At 37.9% G+C, this 16,409-nt stretch overlaps 1 protein-coding gene across 6 annotated transcripts in view; it reads right to left on the reverse strand.

The window, feature by feature from the left end:
• The window catches only part of ICK (intestinal cell kinase), a 91,381-nt gene that overhangs the window by 60,817 nt on the left and 14,155 nt on the right, over positions 1 to 16,409 (reverse strand). For 5 of the 6 annotated variants that reach the window (XM_027852963.1, XM_027852965.1, XM_027852964.1 and 2 more), the window contains exons 3-4: positions 5,164 to 5,210; positions 4,294 to 4,569 (exon numbers count right to left, since the gene is read on the reverse strand). In XM_027852963.1, coding sequence (XP_027708764.1) covers positions 4,294 to 4,394 — 101 coding nt within the window. In that variant the 5' untranslated portion in view covers positions 4,395 to 4,569; positions 5,164 to 5,210. The remainder of the gene's footprint in view (positions 1 to 4,293; positions 4,570 to 5,163; positions 5,211 to 16,409) is intronic. The other variant, XM_027852961.1, reaches the window with a different exon arrangement.

Below are 16,409 nucleotides of genomic sequence, written 5' to 3' on the forward strand. Positions count from 1 at the left end.
GCCCACAGTAGGTATTTAGCAAACGCTTTTTGAATTATATTCTACTGTTGTATTTGTTATGTGATAAAAGGTGTCTGTAGCAAAAAGACTTTCTACTTTATATGAAGCTAAGCCTTTAACCCCCTTCTCCAATCTCTCAGCTTTCTTATGATCATAGATATAGAACTGGAAGGCCAAAGAGTTCAACTCCCATTTCATTTTACAGAGAAGGAAACTGAAACACAGAGAGGTTAAGTGACTTGCCCAGGGTCACATAACTAACCATAAGAGATTAAATTTATATGGCACTTTACAAACATCACCTCATTTTATCCTTTCATCAACCCTGGGAGGTAGGCTGTTTAGTTACACCCTTTTTTACAGAAAAGGAAACTGAGATAGGTGGGGGGGGGGTCAAATGATTGAACCAGAGTCACAAAGCTAGTAAGCATCTGAGGATGAATTTCAACTTTCTTTCTGACTCCAGCTCTACTGTTACACCTAGCTGCCTTATAGCTAGTAAGTTTTTGAGATTTGATTTAAACCTAGGCCTTCCAGACTCCAAACCTTCTTACTTGCTTAATGCACAGTTATATTTCTTGTTTTTGTTTTTTTGCTAGGCAATGGGGTTGGGTGACTTGCCCAGGGTCACACAACATATAAGTGTCAAGTGTCTGAGGTGGGACTTGAATTCGGGTCCTCCTGACTCCAGGGCAGGTGCTCTCTCCACTACGCCACCTAGCTGCCCCTACAGTTATACTTCAAAAGCAAAATTTGATCTGAGGACACAAACTTCTAATTCCTTCATTCTAAATCCTCTGTAGACAAAGGGGAATACAGTAGTTAACCCTACTAAGTCTAATCTCTAAAAACAGAATCTTAGCTCTCCTTTCACTGTTACTTCAAATGAAATAAACAAATATTTGTCAAACACCCTTCTCTTTACAAAGAATAGTGATAGACACAGTGGAGGATACAAAAAAAGTGAACTACTTCAGGGTGTTCACTGTCACTGAATTCAATAAAAGTAATCTACCCAGTAAGTGTGTGTGTGTGTGTGTATGCACCCAGTAAATAATCTACTTGTGGCAACTAAGTGGATAATAGAACCAGACCTGAAGTCAGGAAGACTCTTTCAGAGTTCATATCTGGCCTCAGATGCTTACTAGCTAGGTGACCTTGGGCAAGTCACTCAACCCTGTTTGCCTCAGTTTCCTCATCTGTAAAATGAGCTAGAGAAGGAAATGGCAAACCACTTCAGTATCTTTGACAAGAAAACCCCAAATGGGGACACTGAAAGTCAGGCAGGACTGAAACGACTCAGCAACAACAACAACCTCCCGTGTGACCTTGGTCTAGTCACTTATCCTCTCCTTGGGCCTCAACATCTCATCTGTAAAATGAGGGGATTGGATAAGATGGTCTCTGAGGTGACTTTCAACTCTATATTCTTGATCCTATGAGGATGATAAACGATATTAATAATAATAATAATTGATATTTCCATAGCCCTTTTAGGTTCCCAAAGATCTTGTTCCTTACACTAGCCCCACAGGAGATATACCATAGGCATTCTTTTTTCCATTATACAGATAAAAAAAAAAAAAGAAGCTGAAAAAATTCATGGGATTGTAAGATTACAAATATAGAGCTGGACTTTATAAGCCATAAACTTCAATTCCCTCACTTTGCTGATGAGGAAACTGAAGCCCAGGGGATTTGCCCAAGGCCATACAATTAAATACAACACTTCAATCCAAGTGTTCCTGATGGCAAACCTAGTATCCAAGCCACTGCATTTAAAAATTGAATTTTCTGTTTTCCATCCTATAGGATCAAGTCAGCCATGTTTTTGATGTAAGTCATCTGGGACAGTGATCAGGGTTCCAACTTTAATTGGGGATGATATTTTAATATAGATTGATAACAAAAATCATATATGTTAAATCATAAGAGACTAGAAAAATTTCCACTATGTTGAGTGCACTCTAAAAATTAAAGGACCATCATTATCTCCCTCAGTTTTACATCTCTTTATTTTTCTTCTCCTTCCTCCAACCCAAGGGTTCAGCCTTGTATTCAGTAAGACTAAGGACTAAGGAGTGGAGATATGTACTTAATAATAATAATAGCTATCATTTAAATGGTGCTTTAATGTTTGCAAAACACTTTACAAGTATCTTATTTTATTCTCACAACAACCTTAGGAGGTAAGTAGTATTATTTCCCCCACTTTACACATAAGGAAACTGAGGCAGACAGAGATTAAGTGATCATACAGCTAGGCTTCATTTCAAAGGTGAATTTAAGATATTTTTCCCCCATAAACCATAATTAGACAGTGTAACAAAGAGACAGTTCTACCACCACTCAGGCAGATAACATAATTCTGTAATGCTGACATCAACGTGTGAAGATTTAAAAATCTAATTTTGTATTTTCCATGAGATAAGGCTCCTCCTGTGTTCAAGATACCACCCTAAGCAACGAGGGGTTTACAAAAAATGAATAAGACAAAGTTCCCTGACCTCAAGAGGTTCCTGAGAGTTCAAGGATTATTCTCCTCTTAAGACATGAAATGAAGAAAGTCATGAAACTGAGAGGAGATTGAAGCCAAGGGCAATGTCCCTAGGGTGGGGACCACAGAGATAAACATTAACTTCCTTCCTTCCCTCTCTCTTTTCCTGTATTCACCATCAGCATTCTCCTTACCCCCAGTATCTAAATGACTGTTTTTCCTTCTTCTGAGGGCAAGTACATAGGGGTGTAGTTGGTGGACCTCAGGCCTGTTATAAGGTTTTCTTTACAATGGTGCTCCAGAAATAGTTACAAAGAGCCCACTTCAGGAACCACGACTCATGCCACCCCCAGTGGAACAAAGTTCCAGTGTCATTTCTTCCCTGAGGAGCCTCAAAGTCTTTTGTGGTCAGTCTATGGAGTGAAGAAGTTTGAAGTCTACTCCAAAATAGCAGCTGGCTCTCATTTTAGACCAGCCACCAGAATTCCTAGTATGTCGAGTCACTTATGGAGGGGAGGGAGAATGGCTACTTACTTCAGTAGGGCCTGTGAAAGCCGGGAGTGAACCAAGTCTTCTTCAATCCTCTGTAACAAATTACAATCCTACAACTCTAACTCAAGAGACTCTGTTACCAGGAGCTAAACTCAGGCTGGAGTGGCTCTGAGTTCAGATCCACCTCTGTTGCCTATTTACCTATGTGACTTTGAACAAGTCACTTAACCTCCATATGCCTCAGTTCCATTATCTGTAAAATGAAATAAACTTAGGCTAGAGTGGACCTGAGTTCAGATCCACCTCTGATGCCTACTTACCTACGTGACTTTGAACAAGTCACTTAACCTCCATATGCCTCAGTTCCATTATCTGTAAAATGAGATAAACTCAGGCTGGAGTGGACCTGAGTTCAGATCCACCTCTGATGCCTACTTACTTATGTGGCTTTGAGCAAGTCACTTAACCTCCATGTGCCTTTAAAATAAGAGGGTAGGAATATATGGTTTCTGAGATTCCCTTCCAGCTCTAAATATAAGACCTTCCTTCTCTGACATTCTATGATTCTGTTTCTGGGGTCTAGGAGATACCTTCTATTTACACTGTAGATATATCCTGTATGTATATAATTGTTTGCATGGTATCTCCTCCATTAGCATGTGAGTACCTTGAGGGCAGGGGTTTTGTTTTTCCCTTTCTTTGCATCCCTAGCCCTTTACACAGTTCCTGGAACACTGTAAATGCTTAATAAATGTTTGTTGATCACTGAATGATTGATTAATGTCAAAGATGGGAGACAAAGAGGTATAGGATTAAAAGTTGTTTGGGGGGCAGCTAGGTGGCACAGTGGATAGAGCACTGGCCCTGAAGTCAGGAGGACCTGAGTTCAAATGTGACCTCAAACACTTGACACTTACTAGCTGTATGACCCTGGACAAGTCACTTAACCCCATTACCTAGCCGCCAAAAAAAAAAAAAAAGTTTTTTGGCATGAGCAGTTGGGGATCATAAGATTTAGAGCTGGGAAGAACATGGAAAAAAATCTGTTGAACCCCCATCATTTTACGGATGAAGAAATGGAGACCCAGAATGGGGAAGACAGTGACTTGTCCCAAGTCACACAGCCACTAAAGGGGAGAACCGAGATTCAAACCTAGAACTGATTCCAACTTCAAGCGCTCTTTCCGCCATAATCTCCTCAGGCAGAACCGCAGAAAGTCCACTCTGCATGAATCAGGGTAGGAGCTGGCATGAGTGGGGAGGGTGAGAGTCCTTGGCATCAGGAGGGAAGGTGTAAAACTTACTTTTTTATGGCAATCAGCTCTCCAGACTCAATACTTCTTCCTAGGAGGACAGAGCCATAGGTCCCATCACCAAGCTGCTTGATTGTCGTGTATCTATGCATGGTGTGTCCCTTCTGGCTTTATACTCATCTCAGTCCTGAGACTGCTCCTTCCCGTCATGGAAGCAGTTCTCCTCAGAACGTAGCCACACTTTTCGGTGACAGCACCAGCACAAGGTATTCGAGGTGTCGTGACAGTCTCTCAAATACATAGTTTCAAGGCTCAGTCTTCTGCCTGCTGTGAAAAAGGAAACATGACGATGAAGTCTATCACATTTTCGGTGATGTGCGTTATGAGTCTTTTTTTTTTTTAACGGCCAAATAAAGTCCTTTTTCCATTTTTTACTAGAGATACTAAGATGTGGGGAAATAGTATGCATTTTTTTCACTGACTCAATAATGAATCGGCTCCAATTCAATGTTTTTCTGATGACTAACACGTTCTGTGCAGGCCCAGCCTGTTAAATACAACAAGTGAGAATAGCTTTGTGAAAGGGAGCTAAGTTTATCAATGTAAACATACAAGCCCAGAAGAGCTAAATTTAAAGTTCTCAGACAAGATTTTGAAGGAAATTACCCACACTGTACAAGCTATTTATGGGTGTATATGCAGGATGACTTACCATTAGACACTCACTAGCTATGCAACAGACTAGAAATTTAAGGACTGTGGCTAACCTTTTAGATGCCTCTGGCCAAGTCGTTATCATTTGTGAATTTGGGAGAATACAGCATGTCCCAAAAGTCCTACTGTCCTTTTAAGCTTTAACAGTTGTTAAAGCAGAAATGTTTTGCATGACTGTGTATGTATAGTGGGCATCATATTTCTTACCTTCTCAATGGGTGGGGAGGGAGTGGAAGGAGGGAGAGAATGTGGAACTGAAAATAAAAATAAAATGAAAATAATTCAGATAAAAAAATAAAATCAATCAAAAAGCTTTAATAAGAGATTAAGTTACTTAATAGCTACTAAGACCAAAAACCCTAGTGCAGTTTTAAACTTTAATAGTTATTAAGCTTAAAACTTCTCTAAGAAAAGGAAAGCATTTAATAAGCACATACTATGTGTCAGGTACTGCAGTAAGTACCTTACATATATTATCTCATTTGATTTCCACAACAACCCTAAGAGATAGGTGCTATTATCACCATTTTACAGCTGAGGCACACAGAGATTAAGTGATTTGTCCAGGGTCAGCTAGTAAGTATCTGAGGCTGGATTTGAACTCAGGTCTTCCTGACTCCAGGCTCAGCACTCTATCCACAGGGTCACCTAGCTGCCTCAAAAACTTTTGGGACCCCCTGTGTACCAGTCTCCCTAGAGGCAGTAGGCTGTGCGCTTGAAGTCTGGACATTAATTTAGGGTGACCTTATTAAAGTCATTTAACATCTCTTAGGCTTAGTTCTCTCATTTGGGCATAATAATACTTAGACTTCCTACCTCCCTGGACTCTTATGAGGAATGTATTTTGCAAATAAGTTGTTATACAAATGTGAGTTATTATGCCTGAAGAGGTAGAAACATTAGTAGTAATAATTCATTGAAATGGGCTGAGGGCAGCTGGGTGGTGCAGCGGATAGAGCACTGGCCCTGAAGTCAGGAGGACCTGAGTTCAAATATAGCCTTAGACTCTTGATGCTTACTAGCCGTGTGACCCTGGGCAAGTCACTTAACCCCATTGCCTAGCCCCCCCCCAAAAAAGAAATGGGCTGAGATACCATTTTGAAATTTGATACTATAGTAGGAAAGTTACTGAATTATATATATACATATATATATATGTATGTATATATATATATTTTTTTTGACCCAGAGATACTTCTACTGGGCTTATACTCCAATGAGGTCACAGAGAGAGTGAAAGGTTCCATATTTTTTTTTAAAAATTGTACCAACACTTTTTGTGGTAGCAACAAAATGGAAGCAAAGAATGGTGAATCGCTCAACAAATGGTGGCATATGAATGAATAGATTATTAGGGTGAGAGAAATTATACCTATGAAGAACTCAGAGAAACTCAGAAAGAAGTACATGTACTGATGCACAGCAAATTAAGCAGATCCTAGAGAAAAATTCACACAGTGACCACAATAATGAAAAGGAAAAGAACACTGAAAGACAGGAGTACTCTGGTCCCTGCAAGTGACCAATCTTGACTTCCCCCAACTAACAGTAAAATGCACCTCCCTCTTCTCAAGAAAGATCATAGACTCTAGGGGTAGATAGAGTATGGCATATGTTTACAAGGAATATGCTGGTAAATATTTTAACAACTGGCTCTTAGGAATATATTATGATACACTTCAAAGTTTAATCATCATTATTAAAAATTTCTCCATACTTTCTCAAATCTAGACAATTAACAAAACAAGAAATCAAGCCCTGATTTGTAGCATTTGCTAATTTCCAACGTGTACTTGTTTACACTGAAAATTTAACAAGTTTCTCTACGAGCTGGCTCCCGCATACCCCTGCATATATTAGGCAGGGACAATGTATTGTTTTGGTATTGCTTAACTAAACTATATTTCTTTGTAATAAGGAAGGATCCTAGGGGGGTTAGAGGGAAGTTCTTTGGGAAATGAGTCATATGAGAAAGAAAGAAAAGCATAAAAAATTTGCTTGTTTTTAATGAGAAGGGATAGGACTAGAACTGGGTTTTTTGAAATTAAACTTTGTAAGGGCAAGGACAGTGTCTTAGTTAAATTTTGTATAAAGACTATAATAAGTATTTGTTGAATATTTAAATATCACTAAATAAATAGATGAACCAAACTCAACAGATAAAGCTGGAGCTGATAACTCACTACCTTGAGGTTTTGATCGATATGGAGACTCCTTCTGCCTATGTAGATCACAATTTATCCATGCTTTCTCATTCTGTATGACTTCTGCCCATGTTCTTCTATAAATCCTCAATATGCTAAGTGTAATTAGGTAAACTAGGTAAACTTCCATTTTTTTGCAAAGAAATTTGTAAGGATATAAAATGACAACTGAATATGACCAGCAACTAACTGGGATAGGGTATGGAGTAAAAGAAAGTATGAGGAAAAATGTACCCTACATGTGCTCATGAGTAGTATTTAGTGTTATATAGGTCTCAGCAAGGATTAACAAAAATAGGTTTGGCCAGATCACAGATCCTCAGTAACTCTGACAGTGAGGGATAAAGTAAGGCTACATTAAGCACTTACATGGCAAAGCATCCAAATTTTATTCTGCATCCCCATGGATAGAATACATAATTGGAAATATCATAATTGAGACTTTAAATGTCCTCCTAGGAAGATGTATTGAGTTTAGAGAGCTGATGGCCATAAAAAAGTTGTTTCACACCTTCCACATTGATGCCAAAGACTCTCACCCTTTCTACCAATGACATCCAGCTACTTCTTTAATTCATGCACATGGATTGTGCTTGAGGAAATTATGGTATTGTAGGAAAAACATTTGAATAAGATACATACCAAGGTCTCAATATAAGTTTCATATACATATATATTTTTTTGTGTGTATATATACATATGTGTATGTATATATATACACATATGTGTGTGTGTGTGTATATATATGTGTATATATATATATGCCAGAATCAAAATGATAAGCAACTTTTATGGGCATGCTTATTGAGCCAATGAGCTAACAGTTTTAAGAAACTAAAAATAATAATAAACTGGCTAAAGTATGTGATGACATATGCCCAGATTTTTTGTCCCTGTGCAACTAAGAGTGAACAAAGACTACCATATACTTTCTCACTTATTTCCTACCTGAAGAATCATTAGGAGCTTGAAATCTGTGCCCTGTTTCACAATGTTAAAACAAAGAGTAGGAATTGTCCTTGAAAGAGCATTTGGTCCAGCCTTCTGCCCTCAAGCAGGTGAATGTTCAAACCAGGTAGGAGACAGCGTTGCTTATTCTTTTCTTGAAATTCTTCAGGGATAGAGGCCTCTCTGTTTCATCTTGATGGGAAAAAAAACCTTCCTCATATCTAACCAAAATCTGCCAGTCTTTAATTTTAAGCTAATTTCATGGCTAGGGACATCTGTTCAGTGGCCCTCTCATGAAAACTTTTGCTTACTTGAGACCAGTAATCAAATCACCCTAAGCTTTCTCTCTTCTAGGATAAATAGTTTTTCTTCAAAGAATCTGTTTTCCACCCCCATTGTTGTCCTTGTCTCATTTGATGGGACTCTGGTTCTTCTCATCTTTTTGGAAGTGCCAAAAGTAGACTCACTACTCTAATTAGAGAGTCTGAATAATATACCTCATATTCTGTTTCAATACATCCCAGTATCACATGAGGCTCTTACACAATGACCCCACACGGCTGATTCATAGTCAGTTAAATATTAATTTATTTTTATTTGATCCTTATCTCAAGTCACTTGTTCACCCACCAAAGAATAGAATGTGGGTTGATATTTTCCTAGCTCATAAATGAAAGAGAGACTCTTGAGATAAAATTAAAAGTCTTACTGACAGGTTACATTCAATGCCTTTCCTTCATCCAGTACTCAGTTTGGGTTCCCTGTGTAAAAGATGTGGGAGTTTTAGTGGTTTACAAGCTCATTATGAGTCAAGATTGTGACATGGCAGCCAAAAAAAAACCCAATGCAATCTTGGTCTGTATTATGAAAGGCACAATGTTCAGAATGAGGGAGATGGTGTACCTTGCCCCAGTTAGGCCACATCTAGAGTACTGTGTTTGGTTCTAAGCACCATATTTTAGGAAAGTCATTGGTAAACCAGGAATGGATGCCAAGGTTGATAAGTAGGATGGTAAAAAGACTGTAGACCCATGGCATACAGGGATAATTTGAAGGAACGAGGGATGTTTAACTCAGTGAAGAGAAGACCGAGGGGAGTGACATATATTGTCTTCGAGTATTTGAAGGGCTGTCACATGAAAAAAAAAAGGATTAAATTTGTTTTATTGGGCCTCAGAGGGTAAAACTAGGAGTGATGGGTAAAAATTATTAATTCCTTGCAATAAGGGATTCTTTTTTTTTTTTAAACTTCTATCTTTAGTGCATAGCAAAGTGCTTGGAACATAGTGTTTAATAAATGCTTGTTAGTTGATTGATTGAAGAGCACAGCTTCAGTTCATTCCAATCAACAGCATCTGGGACAGTAAGTACTCCTAACCCCATGATTTTACTTTCCTTTTGGCCTCATTCTTCTTAGTCCATTTTTTAGAACATGTGATGATGGTCAGCAAAGCTCAAGCTTTGGGTATTCACACATAACCTATGATACTGAACCTACTGGCAAAGAAATCAAAAGATAATAGATTTTGGTAACTATTCTCTAGCTCTTTGAGACCTATGTAATGGATGATGCCTACATTTATATTAGCTCTAAACAAGAAAGCATAATAAATGACCAATGATACATAAAACAACAATAAAAATTCATTACATATTCAAAAGGAAAACCAAGCGCTACATCACAGAAATTCAAAGTTTCAGGTACAATCCTCTTCTGTTCTCCTATTTAAATGTGGAAATGGGAACTCAAAGTTTTAAAATGAATGTTAAAATTTGGTTTTACATGTAACAGGAAAAATAAAATACTAAATAAAAAACAGATGGAAATGTTGTTTTACTTGGTGTTTGTTAAGTTCAAAGTAAAATAAAAGGAAGAGGGGGTGAAAAGAATTATCAAAAGTTGAGACATTTGCAGGTATCCAATATTTTAGATGGCTCAAGGATGGGGAACCTTCAGCCTCAAGGCCACATGTGGCCTTATATGTCCTTGGGTGCAGCCTTTTGACTGAGTTCAAGTTTTATAGAACAAATCCTTTTATTAAGAGGATTTGTTCTATGAAGTTTGGATTCCATCAAAGGACTGCACTGAGGACCTAGAGGGAAACGTGGCCTCCAGGTCACAGGTTTATCTAAATGCTGATTTTTCCATTTTGTCTCTAACTCTAACCCCAGGCAGCAAGCATAACAAAGAATTACACAGGACAAGCAGCACCGACATTATCAATAGTCAAGACATTATCAATAGTCAACTCAAGTTATCAAGTATGTATTAAGTATCTACTATGCACTAGGCACTGTGCTAAGTGCTGAGGATACAAAGAAAGGCAAAAACAGACCTTACCCTTAAGGAGCTCATAATCTAATGGTGAGACAACATGCAAACAACTATGTGCAGATGAGGTATATAGAGGATAAACTGGAGATACTCTTAGAGGGAAGGCACTAACATAAAGAAGGAGCAGGAACAGAGGAAGGCCACCAGCACATTGGGTGGACTCTCTCTGGAGGATAGACAGAAAGACTTTCATAGGATAGGTAAGCATGGATGGGTTATTATCTGCATCTTTGGATGGAGTACCCACAACAAGGAGAACCCACCTAACTCTAAACACAAGCTTCCATCATACCACTCTGTTCTGCCTCTAGAGAGGCAACTTGGTGAAGTATGCGTAAATGCTGGATTTTAGAGTCATGAAGTCCCACTTCAGACACTTATTAGATACGTGATCCTGGGATAAGTCACTAAGCCTCAGCTTTCTCATCTGTAAAATGGGAATAATGAGCACCTACTTCATAGGGTTGTTGTGAAGATCAAGTGAGATAACAGATACAGAGCTTTGTAAACCTTAAAGCTCTACATAAGTGTGAGCTATTATTATTATATCATATTATATTATTATTATCATTATTCCACCTTAAGGTCACTGCATTCACTTTTGTCCTAAAAGTTAACATCCTTCCACTGAGTCCTTTGTTTATCAAGGGTCAATGCATTTCCGGAGCACCATTCAGTGAGGGATACAATGGCCAAATGCACTAGGCTTACACCATGTCTCTGTCTTTCTTATTTGCTGTTGGGACTGAACCTATTCTTTCACTGGTACAAGGGATTCTCAGTACGGAAACCCCTTCTACCAATCCAGATCATATACTTACAATCTTAGCTGTCTCAAACACCAAGAAGTTAGGTGACTGGCTCAGGGTCATGAAGTAAGTGTCACAAGAGGACTGTGAACCCAGGTCTTCCTGGCTTTGAGGTGAGCTCTCTATTTACTAAACGACTTCATGATTTCTATATTTGAAACAATTTCCTCTCAAGTAGCACTTCACCTTCACCTTCAATAAACAATTTCTTATTGAGCACAAAACCACATGGGAGGTATAATTCCAGGTTCTGTGAAGGATACACAGAAGTATAAGGCATAGTTTCTACCTGCAGCAACTTAAAAATCTAGTCGGGAAGCTAACATCAAGAGAAATAACTACAGCACATGACAATAGTGAGGAATGTGAACGGGGCCACGAAAAGAGAGAGTATAGGTAAAAGAAAAATCATTGGACTTGGGTTCAGGAGAGATTATGTTCATATCATGTCATATCATATCATATCATATCATATATCATATCATATCACATCGCATCACATCTCATCATATTCATATCATACATTTAGTAGTTGTATACAAGTCACTTTATTTCTCTGGACCTCAGGTTTCTCATCAGTAAAAAGCAGCTAATAAGAAATATATAACCAAAAAAAAAGGATAAGTTGCTCATTTAGCAAGAGCATAAGACAAGCAATAGACAGCGTTTGCACTCCACCAGTACCCAGGCAACTTTGAGAAGATCCAAAGACCATCATATGGACTCCCATGGAAGACCTGTAGGACACAGACCAGAATCACCCAGGATGTGATGGGCTGCCATCTGCCCACACTTCAGAGTACTAGATGTACTGATGTATCTAGCACCTCTCTCACAGGGCTGGTGTGAGGAAAGAACTATAGACAGGAGAGCTGTTATGAGCGGCATAGACAATAGGCGCTCCAGGTGTTCAGAGAAGACAGACATTATTTCAAGTATCAATTGATATTCAAATATCAATTATCCATTCAACAACTCCTTGTTACTATGCCAAGTTTTCTAATAGAGAAAGTTTTGCCCAACATCCTGTTGTTCACTGAGACTTTTGGGACACCCTGTATTTACTTTGTTGCAATTTCTATACATGCACTACTGTACTAAATTTCATGTACATTAAGTAAGAGATTTAAAAGATGAATTAATGATAAAATATTTGACTCTAAAGTAAATAGGGAGTCAACAGAGTTTTTGGATAAGGGAGTAACATGGTCTGAAATGAACATTAAGAAAATAACTGGGGTAATTGTGAGGCGAATGGATCGGACAGGGGAGAGACCTGAGACGGAGAGATCAATTAGAGACTGTTGCAATAATCCAAGGGATGTTAAGGGTCATTGTGTGAGTGGAGAGAAGGGGAAAGATGCTAGAGATGGTACAGAGATAGAAACAGGATATGGCAAATGATTAAATGTGGATGATGAGGGACAGGGAGGAGTGGAAGATGACAGAGATTGTGAAACTGGGTTACTTGAAGGATGATCACCATCCGTCAACAGAGATAGGGAAATTCAGACAAGGGGTAGGTTTGGAGAGGAAAGATAATGCCTCTTCAAGGAAGATCATGATCCATCCATACCTGTTCAGCCAGTACTACACACAAAAGGAAGGGGGAAGAGGCAGGACCCTTATTCGCAAGTCACTGTCCCAAAGCCCAGAGCGTATACTCTGAGGGGCACGTGCCAGATCACCTTGTATCTATGGCAGGTGCCCCTCAGAGTACAAGCTCTGGGCTTTGGGCAGAGGGATAAGTATTCTGGAGGTGGGAGGGTGCAGAATTTTACCAATGACAACTGCACAGTTTTTGCTATGAGTGCCTGGGTAGTAGTTAGGATATAACTCCCCTGAAGGGCTTATATCTACCCAGGACAGGTTGGGAGTTTGCATAGCAGAAGGAGGGGGGAAGAGTTTGGAAACGTTGGAAGATAAGGGTAGGAGCAGTTTTTTGGAGACAAGCCTCGTGATTAACCATGACAAGGAGGATACACTCCTTCAGGTCTGGCCATGGCCCCTACTTTGAAGATGTTTCCTTATCAGGGGCTCCTTACATCAATGAAGTATTGTTTGGGACCAAAAAAACATTTATAGCAATACTAGCAGTATTTTCCCAAGCTCCATCAATTACATCAAGACGCAGGAATTTCTTGGTATATATACAGCCAGTGCTGCTTGGGAAGTCAACAAGATGAAATGGCTCCATCAGCCACCTTGGGAGACAGCAGTTCCAAACCTGGCAGGACATCTAGATCCCTCTCCAACACCATGTGTGATCTAGAATAAACTGCTCGCCACAACTGCTCCATGTTTAGTTTACCAATTTGTCAAGTAAGCCAAAAATATTTATGTACCTAACAGGGTGCATTGCCAAAATAATTATTGGTTAAATGCTTTAAAATCCTAGAAAAGGTTATACAAGCATTCATTCTTATCATTAATGGTAAGCCCATTTGTGGGAAACAATCAAGGTGACTGAAAGAATAGCAATGCCCAATCAAGGCTGGCTTAACTTTCTGATTAAGCATCACCAGAAGCAAGCTGATATTTGCAGCATTTCTGCCAGGTCTAATTTGTCAGTCTCTATGTAAAAATGAATCTCCTGTCATCATACCATCTGTGGTCAGCTAGGAATAAAGGACTGATGTACGCCAGGGGCTCTTAACCTTGAATCCATCTACTTTGTTTAAAAAAATGTGTTTTGAGCATTGTATTTCAGCATAATTGGTTTCCTTTGTAATTCTGTATATTTTATTTTATGCACTTAAAATCATTATTCCTGAAAGGCTTCAATGGGCAAAGGGGTCCATGACATAGAAATGGTTAAGAACCCATGATCTATAGAGAATAAAGATATTACTGGGGAAGGAGTGAAATCTACTTTTTAATATAATCAACTCTCCAGATTCAATACTTCTCCCTAGGACGGTAAAAGCCATATGTTCCAATGAACTTGATAGTCATATGCATGATACAAAGTTGTCTATCCTCTTTTTCCCTCTATGGGAATTCTGTAAAAGAAGGGAAAACAAAAATCTATAGGGAATGCTGGTACCATGCAACCCATCACTACTGCGGAATAAAAGGGCTCACGGGATTCAGCATCATGAATTCTTAATTTCTGCCCTGTGTTTTCTGTGCCATTTTAGGCATGGATCCTAATCTCTCTGTACCTCTGATGTCTAATCTATAGATAATCACAGTTTGGACAAACCACTTCCCCCTCTCTAAAGTTAAGTTTCATTATTTCCTTATATAATAATCTTGACCTTTGTTACTCCATATGTTAATACACATTGGTAAAGCACTAACTCTATAGATCAGTTTGGAAACCATCATCATTTTTCCTTGATGCCATGAATAATGACTATCTCGCCATTTACTAGGGTCCTCTTTTATTTCTGTGAAAATTGTTTTGTGGTTGTAGTTATATAAATCTTGCATATTTCTTGGTAGGTTAACTCCCAGATTCCATTTAATGCATTTTTGTTATTTTAAATATTATTTTTCTTTTTATTTCTCCTTGGTTTTTGCTTTTAAGATTTAATATTAATAGCATTCTCAATTTATTTTATATCTTGCTATTTCACTCAAACAGTTGTCTCAATTTTGTGTGTATTCCCTCAGTTTCATAAACAAGAACTACATTATCATCAAATAGATAGTTTGGCTTTTTTTTTACTAATGCTTATTAATTTCTTTTTCTTGTCTTATTGCAATGGCAACATTTTTTAGTATTATATCAAACAATAATAGTAGATTACATCAAACAATAATAGTGGATATCTTTGCTTCACTCCTAATCTTACTGGGAAAGCTTTCAGTGTTTATCCATTGTAAATGATACTAGCCTTTGGTTTCAGATAAATACTTTTGGTTATATGAGGGAAATACTCTCATTCCTATGCTATTCTTAGTGTTTTAACTCAAAGAATGCTGTAGATTATCAATGAATTTTTTTGCATCTGTTGATATAATCATGTCTCATTAATATTATTTGTTATGTCAATTTTTCCACCTTTGAATTTCTGCTATCAATCAATAAACATTTATTAAGTGTCTACTATGTTACAAGAACTATGCTATGCACTAGGGATACAAAAAGAGGCAAAAGACAGTTCTTGCCCTCAAGGAGCTTACAATTCAACTTGGTAATAATTAAGAATAATCTAGTTATATTGCTCTAAATTATCTGCCAATGCTGAATTTTTTGTATTATTATGTGTTACTAATATTAGTGTATAATTCATAAGATGACAGATTTAGAGGCACAGGGGACCTTAGAAATCAGATAGTCAAACCATTCACATTTTGCAAATCAGGAAACTGAAGCCTAGAGAAGTTAAATGCCTCATCCAAAATTGAACCCAGGTTGTCTGACTCTAAACCTGATGTCCTTGATTTTATCTTTGCCTGATTTGGAAATCACAAACCTAAATCATGAGTCCAGATAAATGAAGATAAAATACCCATCTGCAGAGGGATGATGGACTTAAAATACAGACTGTATTGCAGACAAATATTTTTAGACATGGCCAATGTGGGAATTTGTTTTGCTGGACTATGTATATTTGTTATGAGGTTTTTTTTTATTGTTGAAAATGGAGGAAATAGTGGGAGGGAAAGATAATAAATGCTTATAAAAATAAATGAATGAATGAATGTTTAAGTAAATAAATGATTTAAAAAAATAAAGCAAGATCAGGTTTTTCTCATAGAAAGAGCATGGTAGAGAGTCTTCATTTTCAAACTTAGAATAGTCATACTTTTTGATCCAGTGATCCTATTAAGAAAATTATATTGTATGGATAGTTAAGAGGGGGAAAAAACCTATCTACAAAAAAAAAATTCACAAATACTTTATTTGTAATAGCAAAAAATTAAGACAATCTACACATCCATCAACTGGAGAATGACTGAACAAATAGTGGTATATTAACGTAATGGTATGTTGCTATACCATAAAAAGTGACAAACATGAATACAAAAGAACACAGAAAAATTTGTACGAAATGATACAGGGAGAACTGTAATAACAACACTCACACTGACAAAAACTGCATTAAAAAGTATTATTAAGAATGGTTACAGTATCATAACTCTAGAGCTGGAAGAGCCCTTGGAAGACATTTAGGCCAACCCTTCGTTTCACAAATGAGAAAACTG

This window comes from Vombatus ursinus, unplaced genomic scaffold, assembly GCF_900497805.2.
Source record: "Vombatus ursinus unplaced genomic scaffold, bare-nosed wombat genome assembly UNPS02009835.1, whole genome shotgun sequence".
Classification (NCBI taxonomy): Eukaryota; Metazoa; Chordata; class Mammalia; order Diprotodontia; family Vombatidae; genus Vombatus; species Vombatus ursinus.